Source organism: Malaclemys terrapin, chromosome 10 (assembly GCF_027887155.1).
Source record: "Malaclemys terrapin pileata isolate rMalTer1 chromosome 10, rMalTer1.hap1, whole genome shotgun sequence".
NCBI classification, from domain to species: Eukaryota; Metazoa; Chordata; order Testudines; family Emydidae; genus Malaclemys; species Malaclemys terrapin.
The window spans coordinates 75105466-75118543 of NC_071514.1; the positions used below are offsets into that span (position 1 = coordinate 75105466).

The 13078-nt window shown below is 39.9% G+C and overlaps 2 protein-coding genes across 5 annotated transcripts in view; one reads left to right on the forward strand and one right to left on the reverse strand.

The window, feature by feature from the left end:
• Positions 1-13078, reverse strand: part of C10H7orf50 (chromosome 10 C7orf50 homolog) — a 192038-nt gene that overhangs the window by 44245 nt on the left and 134715 nt on the right. Inside the window, exon 1 of one of the 4 annotated variants that reach the window (XM_054041241.1) lies at positions 5830-5969. The exons of 2 other annotated variants lie outside the window; for them this stretch is intronic. In XM_054041241.1, coding sequence (XP_053897216.1) covers positions 5830-5910 — 81 coding nt within the window. In that variant the 5' untranslated portion in view covers positions 5911-5969. Of the gene's footprint in view, positions 1-1535; positions 1588-5829; positions 5970-13078 lie in introns of those variants that run through there. One more of the 4 variants, XM_054041242.1, reaches the window with a different exon arrangement.
• The window catches only part of GPR146 (G protein-coupled receptor 146), a 67305-nt gene continuing 58547 nt past the window's right edge, over positions 4321-13078 (forward strand). The window contains exon 1 of the mRNA XM_054041236.1: positions 4321-4904. The gene's annotated coding sequence lies outside the window, so the exon portion shown is untranslated. The remainder of the gene's footprint in view (positions 4905-13078) is intronic.

Here is a 13078-nt window from a genome sequence, read left to right on the forward strand (position 1 = left end):
AGTCAGGCTAGGTTAGTACTTGAATGAAAGACATCCGGAGAAAACCTGGTGGGTTTTTTGATAAAGGAGGTGACACTCTTCAACTTGGAGTTTTTCCTGAACCAATGCCCTGACAAGGTGTTAAGGGGCATTTTGCCACCAGGTGTGCCATCTTTTAAATAAGACAGACAAAAAATTCCTAACCACTTGTGCTCACTGAAAAGCCCGGTCACTTTCTGCAAAAGTAAGGAGAGATGCTAGCTCTGATGTCTTCACCAAATTCCTATTTGGGTAACTAGTTTCTGTCTATTGTAACTTAGAACGCCCCTTGCATTTGCAATTACATGCAGTTGTCTCTATTTCTTAATTTCTTCTCTTAAATTGTTTAATGGTGTTGCACTTGTTTCACTCCAGAGGTGGCTACATTTCAATGGTGGGCAGAGTGATTCCTATATATCACTATAAAATAACTTTTTATATTGTTATATATATACAATATTTCCAGATAACGATACTTTAGTAATAAAAAGATTTCAAAAATTATGCATTGGGATACTACTATCCATATAAAAATCAGCACAGAGTTTGGCTAATATCATGTACTCTCACCTAATTCATTCACACCCTTTCAAAAACTACGTCAATCTATAAAACATGACAGCAATACTAAACTTTGTTGATGAAAATGAAAACATTGTGTATATATAAGGAAACCATAAAATGGTAAGGGACTAGCTAGCTCTGCACGCTGATAATACAAGATGGAACAATATATCTCTAAGTCATTGATTATAATTTGAAACAGGTCTGTAACAACTAAAAAGCCCTACACGCCGACAGCTATTGAATAGGCTTTGATAAGAGAATTAGTGGTTTCAGTTTAGTTCTTAGCTGACAGATAGTTACATCATAATTGGCAACCTTATTGGCTGACTAAGAAGACAGGCTAAGGATTGAATGGGCAAAGAGACAATAAAATACCATCACCCTCACAGAGATGGTCTCAGCGGCGCGGGCTGAGGGACGTACTGGCCGCCACTTCCAGCAGCTCCCATTGGCCTGCAGCAGTGAACCGCGGCCAGCGGGAGCCGCGATCAGCCTGACCTGCGGACGCGGCAGGTAAACAAACCAGACTGGCCTGCCAGGGGCTTTCCCTACACAAGCGGCGTCCCAAGTTTGGGAAACACTGTAATACAGTACACTCAATGCAATTATAATAAGGGTACATCTATGATTAATTCTGTCATGTCTCCCCATAACAAGAAATATATATTTGAAGAATAGCCAGTAGAAAGATGTACGGTGGGTTACAGTTTTGTTCCTCGTATTTCATAGTATAAAGGAGAGGGTGCATTTTACGATTAGCTGAACGTACGGTTTTAGGTACAAGAGACAGAGACTACTGGACTACACTGCAAACTGAAAGTGGTTTTGCTTTTAACTAGATTTTTTCTCATTACCTACTATCCACAATGACCATTAATCTAAAACTCAGGCCACCTGACACTTCGATAATACTAAGGACATTATTGTAAAGGCCCATGATCCATGCTCACCTGCTTCAGGATTCCCATCTTTGCACTGTCACTGTTGTGTGATGGCAACGAAATGGAGTTTATAAAACTTGTGATCTCTGAAGATGAGACTATGGCAGGGGAACCTAATTTTTATTCATGCGGACTTCCCAGTTATTACAAATTAGGCTTTGGGTCACAACTATCTTGAGGCTGTGTTCTTTGTTACTTGTTCTGCTTGCCAACCCATTCAATGAGATGTCCTTGTCAACCCCTGGCAACAACAAGCACAAACAGAGCCAAGTGGCTGCACATTTAGCTGCTCCATCGTGGCCAAGAACATACAGATTTCTACTGCTGCAGAGTACTGTGTCAGGGCCCCACTAGGCCATTAGGAATGTAGGAGAACTACTTGTGGCTCACTGACTGCAGTTCAGTCACCCTTACAGAATTGGAAGTGATTACAAAGAATGGGGAGGAACAGAGGATGAGAAACACCACAAAGGAGACTCACCAGACACACAATGCTAAAGACAAGAAAGAGCATCACAAAATGGCATGAAAAAGGGAGGAAGCCAAATTCACCATTGATGCAGGTGGATCCAGCTCCACAAAAGTCAACGGAGTTGCACCCTTTTCTGCTAGCACACAGCAAGGACAACAGGGGAATGGAAGACCATGGGCAAGGATGAAGAGATATGACAGAGTTAAAGGAAGCACCAACACAAGTTCAGATGAACAAATCTTAACATAATCAACAGTGACAAATATACTGAGGACACAACATTTTTCCCCAAAGAGGAAGACGAGAAAGGACTCCCACTTTGCTCGTAGCAGAAGCATTGTATTGCCTTAGTCTTCGGTTTTAATCAGTGTTAGAGTTATTCCCACTATTTTTAAACAGTGATGCCAAAAGGGGCTTGTTCACACTAGTGACCAAAAATATGATGAATTTCATTTTAAAATGAAGTCTTTTGCCACCCAATTTTGAAGTCAGAGTAGCTAAAACATTCATTGTCTTCCTTCACACTCAAAACACCAAACACTGACAAATTTGTGGCCATTTTCCAGCTAAAAAATTCCAACACCTATAAATATAATTTAAAAGATGCAAAGAACCAGACCAAAGTTATACAACTCTCAAAAGCAAGGTTAATAATGAAAAGGTTGATAGATGATTTATTAATTGAAGCTTTGCCAAACAATTACACTGTCATTATAACTACAGAAACTATGTAAAAAACCTCACAATCTTACCAACTTCTTTAAACCATTTCTATAGTTCACCACCTTATGAACAGAGAAAGTATGAGCATAAAAAGCATTTTAAGTTTCATGAAGATACAGAGAGCAGACTTGAATCAAAGTAACTACCCTCCCTTCTCCTCCCCCCCCCGCAATATACGACTTTTAATAGATGGACATTTACTTTATAAAGAAAATTGATTTTTATTGCATTTTTAGGCCTATAATAATATTCTTAGAACCCAATAAATATATTTTAAAAATGTACAAACAGTATCTGGACAAAAGAAAAAATATTTTTAAAGTGACACATTGTTCAAAGAAATAAACTGCTGTTTCTTTAAAAATAATTTTCATAAAAGCTAAATCGTCCTTACAATCTTACAACTATTGGCGACAGAAACACTGGGATGAAATTACATTAACTTGATTTGGAAAGGTTTCTAAAGATGCAATTCAGGCAGAAAAGCCTCAACTAAGTTCTGCATAAAGCCAGATTTAAATGAGAACAAGCTTTTGTAGCTTTCTGATCCAGGAAAGGATTCCTTCAGCTATTGTATACGTGAGGGGGTGGAAGTGCATGCGTACACACAGCGACAATCAGAATCTACTGGATCACTCAGACACAAGAGGCAGGTATCATTTGCAATTAAAACTGAATTCAGCAGACATGCAATTTCACTGGCAGCAAAACGTAGCCAATTAAAAGCTTTAACTATTTCATATATCTACATACATGCTTCTGAAGAGTACACAAAATGTTATCAATAAGAAATGCTGAATAAGAAAAAAAAATTAGTAAATTTAAATTAAACAGAAGAGTTTAAGTGCACCTGGGAGAAAAATATTTGCAAAAACTATTACGTCAATTAAATTCCACTAGAATGTATGCTCCTTTAAAGTGATATGTATTGAAACTGATCAAGTTCTGAAACATGAATTAGTATTTTATTTCTCAATTTCTATCAATCATACTTCAGTGTCATTATTCTGAACACAACACAGGCCTAAGGAACAACAACAAGCTGTCTTGCGAATGCAGCTTTGCTTAGCCTGTAACTATGGCACTGACAGGAATCTGTACCTATCTGCAGTACTATTTTACTTACTCCCTTACCATGGTTTGCTTAATTAAACCAGCTCATTCTGATTAAATGGCAATGCAGCAGAAGACAGAACAAGGTCAGAAAAACATTTGTACCCACTTATTTGGTACTTAGATTTGTAAAATGACTCCATCCTCTGCTAACCCCCCAAAAGAATAAATGAAGAGAATGATTTTAAATAAAAGGAATCTGAGATTGTTATGGGAACATTTGAACAAACAACATAGTATTCAGCACTTGGATCACTTAAAGTTATCTCTTTATGGGTGTGGATAAAATTACCCCAAACATTGAACAGCTTTAGACTTAGGAAAGGTAGAAACAGAATAAGATGTTTTGAAGTTCTTGCTGGAGAAGAAAACAAGAGCTTGGTCTCCTCCAATGAAAGAAGTACCACAGAGAGTAGGCAGGTTGCCAGGCAAGCTCGGCAGCGTGACCACACTGCATTGAGTTTCTTTAATGAAAGCCAGGAAAGAACACATTACACAGTGTTTCTTCTGAGAGCTAGCTAGCCTCCAGTGATTGAAATCAATAAAAACAGTCGGCATGGGGCCCAGTGGGGGAAGAGAGAAATCTCTACTACAGCGTTCAGTTTGCTTTCCACTTTCTCCGTCTTCCTAAAGTTAAACTTTGAACACCAAGACAAACTACTTCATTTTCAGCACTCAGAAGATTTTGAGAGGGATGGTGGGAAGATAACATTTTAATTTTCCTTCTGCTTTCTATGCTCCCTCTGCTCTCTTACGGAGTTCAGAAAATGAAAGGGTTGTTTTTCATTTGAATCCTGCCTGGAAGAACTTCTACGGACAAGTGCATCATCCTATACTTAGAAAAGGGATGAATTTTACAGTGAAAGGATGTTAAGTGGTGAAAGAGAAGAAAAAATGGAATCTTATTCAGCAAAAAGTACACTCACTGGATAGAACGTCAACCACTGCCGTGAAAGCTTCTGAAACTGCATTCAAAAGAGTAAGACCAGTGCAATACACAGTCTAAAGCAGCTGAAACTTATAAAAATACATGCTCAATGCAAAAGACAGGATCACAAGGAAAATAGTGGGTAAGTTGGAGCTGTTTTTAATGATTCAGTCTCTCAAGTTTGAAATCAGCAATGCACATTTCCACTGTAGTTTCTATAAAAAGTTTTAAGTGTTTTCTTGTTAACTCAACTCTTTGAAGACTGAATATTTAAAGTTACATACTATTTAAGCAATTTGATTTATACCATTTTAAAATTCTGCTAGGTCACTGATCTTCACAGAGAATTATCAAATATTCACAGAATATATTTCCTTGGGTTTTTTTGTTTAGTTTTGTTTATTGACAAGGTAGAATCAGGCCATTACGCAACTCCACCCACTCCATGTTCCATGCTCTCTGAGGTCTGTTTGCTATTTTAATTTTGAAACACTACAGAGACCACAAGTAGAAACTGAACTGAATTTGAGAAACTGCCAGTAATGAAGTTCTAATATGGTAGATATGTATTTGTTTGACTTATTTTACAGAGCCCTTAATCATCATAGCAGCTACACTACATACCTAACTGAGTTCTGTGTGCTGATTTAAAACATAAATTATAGCAAATTGTATATATGTTGGTTAGTCTCAACTGACATCAAAATGTACATATAAGGTATCTTTTAAAGGCATTTCTAAATCATTTATTATTACACCCAAGGTGGCTTTTTTTGTGTTGGTATATTGTTTGAAAAATGTTACATAAGTATACTCGGCACTTAAACATTCAGCCATAATAACTAACATAGCATTTCACAGGGAGATACTAGCAGAGAGTGGTGCAGATAGATTACTAATGCAGCAAACCCTTCTACAAGATTTCAGTAAATTTAAATAAAATTTTCATTTAGATTATAATGAGACTATGATAAGGGATCGAGCCTGACCACAGCAAGGATGAACAAAAATGCTGAATGTGCATCTTCTTTCATAGTGTTCCAGCTAGCGCTGGAGAGCCACTGTACCTTAATGTGGGGGGTGCCCTTTGAGCAAGAGCACCATACATGCCCTCTATGCTGGCTAGCACTTGCTGGTGACAGCAACATATATGCTGATTTATTGCAGGTGGGATGGGGGAGAAACTGGGTTCCTCTAAAGTCCCCTGAGGAATGTGTCTTGTGGGCTGGTGCAATAAGTATCCGCACCCATCCAGCACAATCCTGTAAGTTATAGAGGGAGCATGCCTGAATGACTAGGGGTGGAGGATGGGAAGAAGATACTTTCTGTGCCTTCCCACTTGTGCTCCAGCAGGCTGTATTCATTCCTTGTTTGGTGCCTTAAAACACATGTTCAAAGCAGGGAACCTCATTTATGTCAAGGATGAATTTTAAGGAATACTACATGAATGTGAAGAAGCTCACTCTAACTGTTGGAAGCAATTGAAAAATGAAAGTTTGTTTTTTTTAAATCCTTTTGGTTAATTTTATTAAGCTAAGAAAACTACACTGGTGACAGTTTTGACGAGCTGTATGACATTCTCAACTATCTTTTATAATCTTCTTAAAAATATAAATGTTTGACTATCCAAATTGAAGGATCATTTCTTAAGACAGCCTTAGCTCAGGTTTAGGTCCTGGTCATTTGTAAAGTCATATTTTTGCATGCAAATGAGGTAATTATATGTGCAGATTAGTAGCTAGGTGTGCAATTATCTGCTTTGCTTGCACAGCTGTGGAATTTTGTTGGTACAACAGGTGCATGCACATTGTGCAGGAGCACCCATTGTTCCTGCTTTGGAAATCTGGCCTTTTATGGCCACTTTATTGTTTCCATTACATGAAAATACAAAAGACATTCAATCTTGCAAGTTACCAGTCTAACAATGGAATTTGGTTAAAGTCTCCAGAACTGAGGAGCTGTTACTTTTGCACAAGTATCTACTTAAATATTTTTAAAGCACATATTTTTTCAATCAAATGTTGGAAATAGCTTAGGTAATAATTTCTGAGGTAGCAACACATCTTAATTTTTTTTCATTGTTCCAATCTTCAGCACCGTATACAAAAGAAAGATACTTGGCAGAGCAGCTGGTCAACATATAATTAAGTAACATCCATTAAAAATAAAAGAACAAGGTTACATATAATTCATCATAGTGACAATATTGCTAGTTTTTGACATATGCCCAGCTACCCCAAATTCCACTCTTTCCCCTAACACTCATCCAACAATGCTTTCCTTGTTTTGTCCTTTGCCTCCATAGGCCACCCTGAATAAAGGACAACACCTAAGGTTAGGGAATGTTGGCAGTCACTCCTACAACAAATGGACTGGCACTTTTTCTACTATTCTTACGGCAAAATACACACCTATGCAGAGGGGCCTATGTGCCACATAAGTCCCACTTAAGCCTTCAAAATAGGGCTTAAATGTGACTTAAGTAATATAAATGGCTTGTACTGGCCTTCTGTTTGAGGTGAATTTCACATACCCCTCACCACTCTTCTCTTAAGTAGAAGAAGAAGAAATGGCCTCTAGCTCTCCAAAAAGCCTAAGGCCTGGTCTACACTGAGTTAGGTTGACCTAACTGTGTCAGTGTACACACTACAGCCTTGCTCCCGCTGATGTAAGTGCCCTACTACACCAACATCATAACTCCACCTCCATGAGAGGTGTAGGATTTATGTCAGTGTAGTTAGGGTGACGAAGTGTCCATGTAGACACTGTGGGTTACTTACATCATCACTGTTGACTTGTCATTCTTGTCAACTGACAAGAAAGCTGCTCACAGCTCGGGCTGTCATCTCAGGGCGGGTGGGGGGCTCCAGCGAGAGCCTGGCAGCCCCCAGGGTTCCCCACTCTTGCCCCCAAGGTCCTGGCACCCTGTTTGGAGCCAGGCAGCTGCCGGGGGCCCGGGTGGCTGCTGAATTCCTGGTGGGGAGCCAAGAGCCCAGGTGGTTGCCATGCTGCCAGCAGGGAATGGGGAGTCTTGGGGGCAACTGGGCTCCCAGAGGGGAGCTGCAAATGGAGTTGACAGCCTGGGTTCTCAGCCTCCCACACTGCTCCTCTGACGTCAGTGGAAACGCTCCTGGTGAGGACATGCACCACCGATAGAAGGATGGTAGTGTGGTCATGAACCACCGCAGTAATTACCTACCCATTTAAAGAGCTGGATAACCAGACTTGACTGAAACACTATATCTGTCTACACTGAGTGGAGAAAGAATGTTTTGGTCTCTTTTAGATGAACATGATCCGACACTTCTTGAATATCATAAGACTTCTGGACATCTTGGCCCACATCCTCCAAGGTATTCAGGCATCTAGTTTGCATTGATTTGAATGGGAAACACCGAAATACCTTTGAGGATCTGTGCCCTCCTACTTATACTGGTGGTTCATGCTGACTACATTAGATGGATTCAACTGAGCACTTTCAATTTGTCCCGTGATGTCATTACACAGCGGAGGGACTCTTAAACTGATTGGTTTTCTGTAGTTTATCTACTTTAATATACAGACAAGCTGTCGTAAAAAATGGTTAGAGAGGGCACAATTTTCTTCTACATACTGAAAAGTTAATGAAGGCATGAGACTGTAATTAATAAATGAAGATGATGGGCAGTTTTCTCTAGGCAAGATAGTTTTCTGCAACTGCTGTATACAGAGTCCTGATATTTCACTTAGGAAGAAATGAATTGTCGTTGTAAAAGGTAATGAGTTTCACATTTTTGCATACTTTTTAAAAAGTATCTACTTAATTATTAATCTGTCATCATTAGTCTCAGCTCCAGAATTCAACAGAATATGTAACTAGGAGAAATTAGTGTTCCGGGATTCATTCTCTACCTTCATCTGTCTAACTGTACATCCTTCCACCTAAATTAAGCGAAAGGATTACCTAACTGGAGAGTGACAAATTACTAATTTGAGAGAACCAGGACCTCTATAATTTGATTTATTAGGGACCTTTAAATAACTATTTAAATATTCTACCATTTATTCTTTATAATTACTATACTTATGTGTACTTCTATTTGCCGTAGCCCAAATATCAGACAAAGAACCAAAATGGACTAAAAACAAATAATGTGAGCAACTTTACATTATGGGAATTCATTTTTTTTAGCATAATTAACTTGTTCTATAACCTCACAATTCACTATTCTACATCTCTGATGTAAATTTCTCACAATAATGGCTAGAGTACAATGGACCTGATTGTCCAATGCCCAGCACATTCAGACCAGTGCAAGCTGCGCAAAAAATCCTACTATTGTGAACTGTACCATTCAGAACTACCATACTCACCTTGCACACACTTTACAACAGGATAAATGCCTGCCTGTGGTTCAGGGAGATGGAGAATTGGGGGGCAATTTTAATCAAAACAAGGAACTACTGTGGGAGCATGTTCCAGCATTTACATTTGATTTTGAGTATGTCTAATAATAACTGGATACAAGTGATTCAGCTTCTCTCTGCTAATTTTTCAGTGGACATGTTCTGTGCTCAAACGTACGTGGTTTCCATGGATTTCAATGGGAACCTTGTAAGCACACCTGAGACCTTGGAACTTTAAACTCAAGAAAACAAACACAGCAGAAACTGCTGCTTCTGGCTCATGCACTGAGCAAGATTTTTAAGAGTCTATACTAAAGTTTCTTAGATTTTCTAGCTTCCTCTGGATCTGTTACTCTCTAATCCAATCCAAAATTATCAGCTCCAAATGGTTACATCTTATTAAAAGAATGATTGGTGGCAACTCTATAGCTAATGTAGACTCTGAATACTAGGCTGCATTGGTTTCAAAAAGAGATTCTTAGACATTTGAGGACCTGAGTAAAAGCTCCATCTCAGAACAGAGGTACAATTCCTGCCTTCTTCCACCAGAAGAGAGGTTGCTCTTTGAGGAATCTTCATATGAAACTGTTTTAAAAACATCAGGACAGCAAGAGAAGAATTGAATTATCTTCATATAGAATTTGATCAGATTATGCACTTCTGTAGTGCACTCATAAGCTATAAGAGAAGGTCTCCTTGAAGGTCCTCAGGAAAAATATATCCATTTTATTCTGTATTTGAAGATGCATTGGAATTAAAGTGTAATCTGTTCCCAAAATACCAGATTTCTCTATTAAGTCTTTACATGTTTTCTGCTCTTGCTAGTTCTCTGTTTGTGACACTAACCTGAAAACTCTCTACATTTACTACATAGTACTAGAACACTAAAATGACATCTGTTTTTCATAGCATCAGGTGTACCTTCATTATGTTTCTGTGAGGCAGAGCAGAAAATTGAAAACCAATTATGATTTAAGACCCCAAATTAAAACCTGTCGACTGTTTAGTAAAAATACTCAATAAAACTTGTTTGCCTTTCAACAGACATACTGAAGTAGTTTGCAGTGTTGTTATAGCCGTGTTGGTCCCAGGACATTAGACACACAAAGTGGGTGAGGTAGTAGTATCTTTTACTGGAAGAAGAGTTCTGTGTAGCTCGAAAGCTTGTCTCTTTCACCAACAGAAGTTGGTCCAATAAAAGATATCCCCTCATCCATCTTGCCTCTCTAACGCCTCTGAAGTAGATCATTTTAAATACAACTAGCATAAAAAGCAAGGATTTATAAAAACAGAACCAAAATAAAAAACAAATAAAAAAACCAAACCCCCCACAAACCATAGAACCAAAAAGAGTCAGGAGTCAGGTATTTTTCAATTATGCTAAAACTTATTTTATCCTCAAACACCTTCTACCTCGCTACAGAAAATGTTTAATTATAAACATAAATATTAACTGTTTAATTCACAAGTATGGAAGTTATGTCCTGATTTCAGTTTGGAACATCCTATTTCTGAAAATTAATCTTTACACCTTTGTGGTGGAAGAAGTCACATTGCTTTCTTTCAGCTCATAGCTCATATTAGCTACAGTATGAAACAAATCCCTGAATAAATACTTACTATGCAAGGGGAAGAAATGTATATTGTAATAATTTTATGTATTATTATTACTTATTATTTGTTTTGTGGTAGCATGTAGGAGTCATTGACGACTGTGCTAGGCCATATACAAACAGAGAAGAAAAAGACGATCAGTGCCCAGAGAGTCTACAGTCAAAGCATTAAACAAGATGCAAAAGGTGGATACAGACAGAAAGATGGAGGAACACATGGAAACAATGAGACAAAACTGATCAGCATGATAGGCAGTGGTCTTAGCACACTAGCTCCCTATTTGTCGTTATGTTTTTTGTAGGTATCACAGCAGAGTTTAATGAGGAATTTGAAGGAGGTTACTTTGAGATGTTTATGGGTAGCTCCTCCCATGTATGAGCAGCAGCATGGGGGGGGGGGAAGGGAAGCACATAGGTGCTTCTTAGAAAATTTAAGCAGTGGGTGCAGGAGGCTGGCATTATGGGTTGAGCAGAGGCAAGAGTCGACATCTTGATAGTGAATGAAAGCTGAGAAAGGCTGTATGTTATACAGAAAAAATAAGCAAGAGTTAGATGCAGCATGGATGTGAAGACCTAGAAGGAGACCTGAGTCAAAGATGACACCCAGGTTACAGGCCTGAGTGACAGGCAGGATAGTGGTGTTGACCACACTAACAGAGAAAGGAGGTAATGGGGAGGGGCTTGGGAGAGAAGATTGGAAGCTCTGTTTTGGCCATGTTGTGCTTAAGTTGATGGCTCGACATCCAACAGGAGATGCCAGACACAGGCATAGACTGTAGTTGAACAGAAGGAGACAGGTCTGGAGTAGACAGGGAGATCTGTGAGTCATCAGCATACAGATGGTAGTTGAATTTGTGTTTGCGAACGAGATTACCCAGAAATAAGGTGTAGAGGAAGAACAGAAAGGGACCAAAGATAGAGCTCTGTGGAACCCTCAGAGAAAGTTGGCGGGCGGATGAAGGGGATCGTCCAAAGAACTCACTGAAAGAGTGATTAGAGAGGTAGGAGGAGAACCAGCCGAGGCCAGAGTTGCTGAAGTGAAGGGAGTACATGATTCAAGAAGATGGTGGCAAAGGCCAATTAAGGAAGATGAGAATGGAGTACTGACTCTGAGATTTAACTAGCAAGAGGATATTAGAGCCTTTGGCGAGAGCAATTTCAGTGCAGTGCAAGGGGTAGAAACTAGATTCGAGAGGGTCTAGGAGGAGAGGAACTCCAGACCGTGATTGCCGACACCGTGTTCAAAGAGTTTAGAGAGGAAAGGGAGAAGAGAGATGAGGCGGTAGTTGAAGACAAGCTCAAGGGACAGTGAAAGCTATACTGTATTTTGTCACTCTTGGAAGAAATTGGCAAGATCATGCGCAGAGAGAAGTGGCGGCAAAAGGAGGGCAGGGTTCGAGGAGTAAGTAAAGACAGTGAAAAGGCAGCAGGAGCGGTGAATGTGGGGTTCAATGAAGCTGGAGAAGTAGAGTTGTTTAGCAAGAAACGTGCCATAGAGAAGTGGCAGGAACAGGAGAGAAGAATCCCAATAACCCCACCAACATCTGATCCATGGAGAGCATGTGAGAAAAGGAGAGACCTCCACAAGAGACAAGAGAGGGTAGATGCAGATGCAGTGTCTGATGAAGGGATTTAGGTTTCTGTGAGAGCCAAGAGACAGAGGGAGCGAGATAGAAAGTGGATGACTGAAATCATTTGAGAGACTAGGGTGATCAGACAGCAAATGTGAAAAATCTGGACAGGGGGTGGGGGATAATCGGAGACTATTTAAGAAAAAGACCCAAAAATCAGGACCGTCCCTATAAAATCGGGACATCTGGTCACCCTATGAGAGACCAAGAGGGCAGTTCAGATACAGCAAGAAAGGGGAGGGAGGAAGGGAAGGAGGGATAGGTGTGATGTTAGGAATAGTGGCAGGAGAGGAGCAGAGATGGTGGCAGAGAAAGGCGTGGGAGGTGGAGAGGATGGGGATGGAGGGAGCACCACGGTTGGGGCAAATGTCATCAGAAGTCAGCAGGCAGCAGAGGTTGTGCTTGCGGGATCTGCATTTGTGCTGGTGGGAGAAGGGGAGAAGAGAGCAGGTGGGAACTTCTGGTGGTAAGAGGGGTGGGGAAATGGAGCCCGTAGGTGGTAGGAAGGAGGAAGATGCAGGGGATCTGTGATGCAGAAGAGGCGTGTGGTAAAAGTCATGGGGGAGTGAGCAGATAGACAAAAAGGAAAATAATAGAAAAATGTTGTGAAGGTAACGCTAGCACAGCTGTCCTTCAATAGCCTCTTCCTGCTAGGGAGGGAGAAAAATGAAGCAGGGCTGCACCAC